The 7,724-nt window shown below is 43.8% G+C and overlaps 1 protein-coding gene across 2 annotated transcripts in view; it reads right to left on the bottom strand.

The window, feature by feature from the left end:
- Positions 1-7,724, bottom strand: part of LCMT1 (leucine carboxyl methyltransferase 1) — a 71,114-nt gene that overhangs the window by 13,842 nt on the left and 49,548 nt on the right. The window contains exons 6-7 of one of the 2 annotated variants that reach the window (XM_011954620.1): positions 4,568-4,670; positions 1,051-1,171 (exon numbers count right to left, since the gene is read on the bottom strand). In XM_011954620.1, the coding sequence (XP_011810010.1) occupies positions 1,051-1,171; positions 4,568-4,670 (224 nt within the window). The remainder of the gene's footprint in view (positions 1-1,050; positions 1,172-4,567; positions 4,671-7,724) is intronic. The other variant, XM_011954621.1, reaches the window with a different exon arrangement.

Here is a 7,724-nt window from a genome sequence, read left to right as displayed (position 1 = left end):
GAGTTTGAGACCAGCCTGGCCAACATCGTGAAACCCCATCTCTACTAAAAACACAAAATTAGCCGGATGTGATGGTGCACACCTGTAATCCCAGCTACTTGGAAGGCTGAGGCAGGAGAAAGGCTTGAACCTGGGAGGCGGAGGTTGCAGAGAGCCAAGATCGCGCCACTGCACTCCAGCCTGGGCAATAAGAGTGAAACTCTGGCAAAGAAAAGAAAGAAAAGGAAAGGAAAGGGAAAGGGAAAGGAAAAGAAAAGAAAAAAAAGAAACAGGCACAGAGGGGTTATGTAACTTGCCCAGGTCACACAGCAGGAATGCCCACCTCTGGAGCATGGACCTTAGGCAGCTGTGCTGCCTAAGGTCACATAGCTGAGACTACAAGCCAGGGCCAGGATTCAACCCAAGCTGGGCTATTCCAAAGCTCTAAAACAGAACTTTTTCTGCAATAAATCAGAAGAAGTAAACAGGCAGCTGGTAAATCATACACAGTAATCTTAGAAACTAGAATATTTTACATTAAAATCCCATATTTCCAACTTCTTTCAAAAATCAGGAGTTCTGGCAGCTCTAGGCTCACATGCCTACATGATAACAACTGGTTGTAAATGGACAGTGGCCACTCCCATGAGGTGGGACGTTGGTGCTCCAGTTCACCACAGTCCCCAAACCCTATACTACTACACCTGGCTGACTTCCTCCACTGGTACCACCTGCCTGTCCCTGACACTATCTGAGTTGCTACCCCGAAATGCTGGTAGCCAAAATCCCCTTCCTCATGTTCTCTGACTCCAAGGTACATGTAATGATAAAAATAAGAACTTGAAAGACTTTTGTAAAGGCTAAGACAGAAGTTCCAATAACTCTAGCTAAAAGTCTGCAGGAGGTCAAGAGGTCAGGAGTACTAAGATTGCTGGTTGATGAATAAAGGAGATACGTGAGAGGCTGGAGGAAGAAGGAAAAGGATGAGGGAAGTTATCCGAAGGGTAATGGGAGAGGGAAGCCACCACAGGGGTCCTGTACAGAATCCAATTCGCCTGTGCTTCCTTTTACCTGTTCGTAGTTTATGAACATGGCTGCCTCAAAACTGTTGGCTGCCCACTTCAGGAGGTTTGCGGACTGCTCTGGAGTCATGTAAACCAGCACACATTCAGCTATCAGGAGTGTTGGCAATCTTAAGAGAAGAAAAAAAGGCACATAAATTTGTTATCATCAAGTCAGGACCCTCTAATCATACTGCAGTGCTGGTGGGGCAGTCCATGCCCCAGGGAAATCAGAAGGCCTGAGCGAGCACAGCCCCAGTCAGGGCAGAAATACATGGGGAATACCATCACAATCTGAGCTTTTTACTGTGAACAGGTGAGCAGTGAGCAATGATTTGTGTGGTAATGAAAACATGTTAAGTGTGTGTGCTGGACTGTAAAAACGGCTACAAGTTCTCCCTTGCTGTGTACTCACACCATGCCAACATAACACTGCGGCTTCTCCCATTTGAGAGGTGTTTATTCTTCTACCCCTGGAATCTAGGCTGGTCATGAAACTTTTGCTTTGGTCAACAGGACAGTAGCAAACATGATGCAAGCAGAAGTTTTAAAGTCACTTGCACATTGGTGCTTGCTCTCTTGCTGCACTTGGAAACCTGAAGGAACCCAAGCTAGCCTGCTATAGGAGGAGAAGATCTGTGGAATAGAAGGAGGCCTCCCAACTGACAGCCAGCCAGACCCTAGCTGGGCCTGCCCACTATCCACATGATTGAACTCCAGGATATCAGCTAAACCCGACCCCAATCAGAACCATCCGGCTAAGCCCTGTCCAAACTGCAGAAGAACCTCCAGCCAAGTAAGGCCAACCCAAACTGCAGAAGAACATCCAGCTAAGCCCAGCCCAAACTGCAGAACATCCAGCTAAGCCCAACAAGAAACTGGTTGAAAAGAACATGGTATGCCCTACCCAATGGACTACTCATGCAGCTCATAAGTATGATGTTTCAGGGACTGTGTTTATTGATACAAAAGCTATCCATGGTCCCCAGATTCAAGTGGCCTATCAGATGCTTCCCTGCACTTCTTCAAAGCAGATATCCCAGGGAGTAACTAAACAGTCAAATGTCATTAGCTGTTTAATGTCTCTTTACACACAACAATGTGTAAGCTGTTTTGTTCATGGCTCTATAGTGGGTACCGGTACCTCACAGAATCTTGATTATTTGCTAAATGAGTGAATAAACTAACAAACAAATGATTATACGTGTACATATACACACATATATTTGATTTTTTTTTTTTTTTGGGGAGTCTCATTTTGTCACCAGGCTGGAGTGCAATGGCGCCATCTCAGCTCACTGCAACTTCTATCTCCTGAGTTCAAGCAATTCCCCTGCCTCAGCCTCCAAAGTAGCTGGGACTACAGGCACACACCACCACACCCAGCTAATTTTTGTATTTTTAGTAGAGACGACGTTTCTCCATGTTGGCCAGGATGGTCTCAATCTCTTGACCTCGTGATCTGCCTGTCTCAGCCTCCCAAAGTGCTGGGATTACAGGCATGAGCCACCACGCCCAGCCGATTCTTTTAAAAGTTCCAAAACTGGCTGGGTGCAATGGCACATGCCTGTAATTCCAACACTTTGGGAGGCCAAGGCAGGCAGATTGTTTGGGCTCAGGAGTTCAAAGCAAGCCTGGGCAATATGGTGAAACCTTGTCTCTACAAAAATTAATTGGGTGTGGTGGTGCATGCCTGTGGTCCCAGCTACTCAGGAAGCTGAGGTGGGAGGATCACTTGATCCTGGGAGATTCACGCTGCAGTAAGCACAGATCATGCCACTGCACTCCAGCCTGGGTGACAGAGTAAGACCCTGTCTCCAAACAAACAAAAAGTTCCAAAATTATACACATAGCATAATCACATTTTAAAGAAAAACATATATTTACAAATTTTGGGATAAAATTTATTAAGGTGGTTATCTCTAAGTATTGGGATTAGGAATTATTTTTATCTTCTCTTTGAGGAACCATCAAAATTATCAGCAACAATTAAAACTACAGAAATGAAGAGCATTCCTCAGAGACTTCTTTGACAGTTATCAACATTCTCAACTGCTAACACTTACAAGTGGATTCTATTAGTACTCACATTTTCACTTTTTTTTTTTTTTTTTTTTGAGATGGAGTCTTGCTCTGTTGTCTAGGCTACAGTGCGATGTCATGATCTTGGCTCACTGCAATCTCCACCTCCTGGGTTCAAATGATTCTCCTGCCTCAGCCTCCTGAGTAGCTGGGGTCCAGGTGCCCACCAACACGCCCAGCTAATTTTTTGTATTTTTAGTAGAGACAGGGCTTCAATATGCTGGCCAGGCTGGTCTCGAACTCCTGACCTCAGGTGATCTGCCCACCTCGGCCTCCCAAAGTGCTGGGATTACAGGCATGAGACACCACGCCCAGCCTATCATTCACATTTTTCAGAAGAGGAAACAGATGCAGAGATGTGAAGTTAGCCAAGGTCATGATCTAGTGCATGTTCCTGTCAGGATTCAAACCTGTGCAGCTGGACTCAGTTCCTAGACTCATGAACTACAAGGAACATTCTCCTTATGCATATATGCAAGATCTTCTCAAAGGGACACCCACGAAATGGAACTGCTATATCCTGTGGTACACATACTTACAACGTTACTCGATACTTTCAGATTGCTCCTCACTATGGTTGCACCAAGTTCACTTCCAGCAGTGGTGTATCATTCCCTATCCCCCACATCCTTGCCAACACTTGATATTGTCAGCTGTTACATTTTTGCCAACTTGGTGAGAGTAAAATAGAATTTCATCTGATTATCACTGATGCCTAATACCTGTTTCATATGATATTCAGTTTCTTCTTTGAAGTGCCTGTTAATCTATCCTTTGCCTATTTTTCTATGAGGCTTTTAATAGTAGTTGTTCTTTATATATTCTGGACACCAATCTTTTCTTTATATGTTACAAACATGTTTCTATCCATACAATTATCTTCTCTCAAACTTTTATATTAAATAAGGCACCAGTATTTTTACAAAGTAACACAGGTGATTCTGACGTAGAAACAGACTTGAAGAACAGTATTGCTTAAAAAATTTCAGAAAACTAGGCCATGCGTGATGGCTTACAACTGTAATCTCAACACTCTGGGAGGCCAAGGCAGGCGGATCACCTGACGTCGGGAGTTTGAGACCAGACTGATTACATGGAAAAACCCCATCTCTACTAAAAATACAAACTTAACCAGGTGTGGTGGCGCATGCCTGTAATCCCAGCTACTCGGGAGGCTGAGGCAGGAGAATCACTTGAACCTGGGAGGTGGAGGTTGCGGTGAGCTGACATTGTGCCACTGCATTCCAGCCTGGGCAACAAGAGCAAAACTACATCTCAAAAAAAAAAAAAAAAGAATTTTTTTTCAGAAAACTAGGTAGCAATGAAATAAAACTTACCGAATAAAAAATAAGAACATGAGTATCATGCTACACTTCTGACTGGCCTTATCTCATAATTAGCATAAAATCACAAATGCAAAAGAGGTTTTAAAAAAAAAATCTCACTGTGTATTCATGTTACATTTCTTTAGTTTCTCTTCCAGTTCAGACAGGTCTCGGAGATCGGCTCCAATAACGGCATATCTCTTTGAATCCAGTATGTGTCCATCTGCAAATGCAACCAGAGGCTATAATTTTAATGAATATGTCTTTTCCAAAGTTATAGTAGCCTTATGGTTTTCCCCTACTATAAAAATACATGCATCACTGTTAAAAAAAAAAAAAAAAATAGGTAAGAGGAGGGTAAAAATTAACCAAAATCGTATCTTCCAAGCATAACTATTCGTGTTTTGGTGTGTAACATTTCAGCCTTTTGTCCTATGTGCTTAAGTTATTGTACACAACAAAAACACATTCTCCCTCTCATGCACATAGTGGGCGCGCATGCGCACACACACACACACCCTGAATAGAGAAAAGAAAATGGGACCATCTGATATGTGGTTTGAAAACTGCTTTTCCTACATAACAACAGCATCAGGCACATCCTTCTGTATAATGATTTCATAGCATTCCACTGACTGGATAAAATATAACTTATTTAGCTAATCCCTCACTATGAGACGTGGTATTCCTAAGTTTTCCCCATCTAGGTATTGCAAGCATCCTTGTATATACGTCATGAAGCATCTGTCCAGTTATTTCTTTAAAGTAGACAGTATGAGTGGAATTAAGAGATCAGAGGGTAGCCAGGCGTGGTGGCTCAAGCCTGTAATCCCAGCACTTTGGGAGGCCAAGTCGGGCAGATCACGAGGTCAGGAGATTGAGACCATCCTGGCTAACACAGTGAAACCCCGTCTCTACTAAAAATACAAAAAAAAAAAAAAGAAAAAGGTGGCGGGCACCTGTAGTCCCAGCTACTTGGGAGGCTGAGGCAGGAGAATCACTTGAACCTGGGAGGCGGAGGTTGCAGTGAGCCAAGATCGTGACACTGCACTCCAGCCTGGGCAACAGAGTGAGACTCCGTCTCAGAAAAATAAAAATAAAAAAAAAAAGTTAACAAATTTTTATTAAAGAAAGAAAATTGCTTGATTTTATTATTCACTCAACTTCAGACATTATTTGTTCAACTTCCTTGAGGGTACAAACCATGGCAGGAGCTGAAACATCAACAGCTACCCATACTACTGCTACTAATTCAGGTTCCCTTGGTTCTGAGAACTTCAGCAAAAAATGCTGAAAAGGCTAACCTATAACATGTAAGTAGTTTCTCATTTATTATCTTGATAACTCCACTTGGCTGATTCAAATACATATGGCTACACATCATAAACTAAAGAAATACCTCCTAAGTGCCTGCTAGATGTCTGGAAAGCAATAAAGGGCAAGCAGGGAACCCAAAGTCGGCCCTAGGATGCCAGGAGTCAGGAAAGTAATATAAAGAATATGGCATGTGGCTGGGCATGGTGGCTCACGCCTATAATTCCAACAACTTGGGAGGCCCAAGTAGGAGGACGGCTTGAATGAGGAGTTCAAGATCACCCTGGGCAACATAGCAAGACTGTCTGTACAAAAGAATTTTAAAAACTAGCTAGATGAGGTGGCATATGCCTATAGTCCCAGCTACTCCGGAGGCTGAGGTGTGATGGTTTGAGCCCAGGAGTTCAAGGCTTCAGTTAGCTATGATCCTGCCACTGCACTCCAGTCTGGGCAACAGAACAAAGACCTTGTCTCTACAAAATAAAAGAATATGAAGGTAGTTGTCTACCCTATTATGAAAATAATTCCAAAATGCCTGCGTAACTTCTTGCAAATAACAAATATATTAATAATAAGCACATTCGAAATGAGTTTTTCCGTCCCTGGCCAAAAAACAACAAATAATACACCAGAATATTAACACATGAAGTCTAGTACCATGTAGTTCAGGGGAGACCTCTCTTACATTAGGATCTAATGTTAGCATGTAAAACATAAGTCACACATCATCATGATTATTCTTGTAAGCTGTACACAAGGTACATCTGAGCTGAAGGGAGTCAATGACTTGAGGCTCACCCACCACTCTGCGGTGGCCCAGCCGTACGTGGTGGCACACTGGCATACCACATGGGAAGCACTGGACAAGAGGACCTTAAGATCCCTTTAAATGACAGAATTTGATGACTTGAGTAACACACACCAGCATCAAATGATTCAGTTGCTCTTCTTAAGTCAGGGGCTACTCAGGCTGTGGGGAATAACAGGTCCGTTATCTGTCCCTGAAGGATGCCTTACCATTATTTTGCAGGGAACTGAATGTATTTGTGGAGGATAGGCTCAGAGCAAGTTTCAAAGGAGTTTTATAATTCTGGGAAAATAAGGCCATTTGTACAAAATCTAGCACTGGCAAGAGGCTACAAGAACAGAAAAAGTCCTTATCTGTCTGGAATGCTTCTGAGAGCTAGTGGGAAAGATAACTCGCTTGCCAAAATGAGATCCACAATCCCTTCTTTTCCTATATTCTATTTCATAAGAGAAAAATGTAAGGCAACTGAAAACATTTTGTGTGATACTTACAGAAGAACTTTCTAAAGAAACAGACCGGCCAGGCACAGTGACTCATGCCTGTAATCCTAGTGCTTTGGGAGGCCAACGCCGGTAGATCACCTGAGATCGGGAGTTCAAGACCAGCCTGGCCAACGTGGCAAAACCCCATCCCTGCTAAAAATACACAAATTAGCTGGGTGTGGTGGTAGGCACCTGTTATCCCAGCTACTCATGAGGCTGAGGCAGGAGAATCACTTAAACCTGGGAGGTGGGCCGGGCGCAGTGGCTCAAGCCTGTAATCCCAGCACTTTGGGAGGCCGAGATGGGCGGATCACGAGGTCAGGAGATCGAGACCATCCTGGCTAACACGGTGAAACCCCGTCTCTACTAAAAAATACAAAAAACTAGCCGGGCGAGGTGGCGGGCGCCTGTAGTCCCAGCTACTCGGAGGCTGAGGCAGGAGAATGGCATAAACCCGGGAGGCGGAGCTTGCAGTGAGCTGAGAACCGGCCACTGCACTCCAGCCTGGGCGACAGAGCAAGACTCCGTCTCAAAAAAAAAAAAAAAAAAAACAAAAAACCTGGGAGGTGGAGGTTGCAGTGAGCCTAGATCGCACCACTTCACTGCAGCCTGGGTGAAACAGCAAGACTCTGTCTCAAAAAACAACCAAAAAAGACGGACCATACTTACTCAA

This window comes from Colobus angolensis, unplaced genomic scaffold, assembly GCF_000951035.1.
Source record: "Colobus angolensis palliatus isolate OR3802 unplaced genomic scaffold, Cang.pa_1.0 Scaffold387, whole genome shotgun sequence".
In the NCBI taxonomy this organism is placed as follows: Eukaryota; Metazoa; Chordata; class Mammalia; order Primates; family Cercopithecidae; genus Colobus; species Colobus angolensis.
The sequence above is the reverse complement of the archived record's forward strand: the minus strand, read 5'-3'. Positions and strand labels throughout refer to the sequence as shown.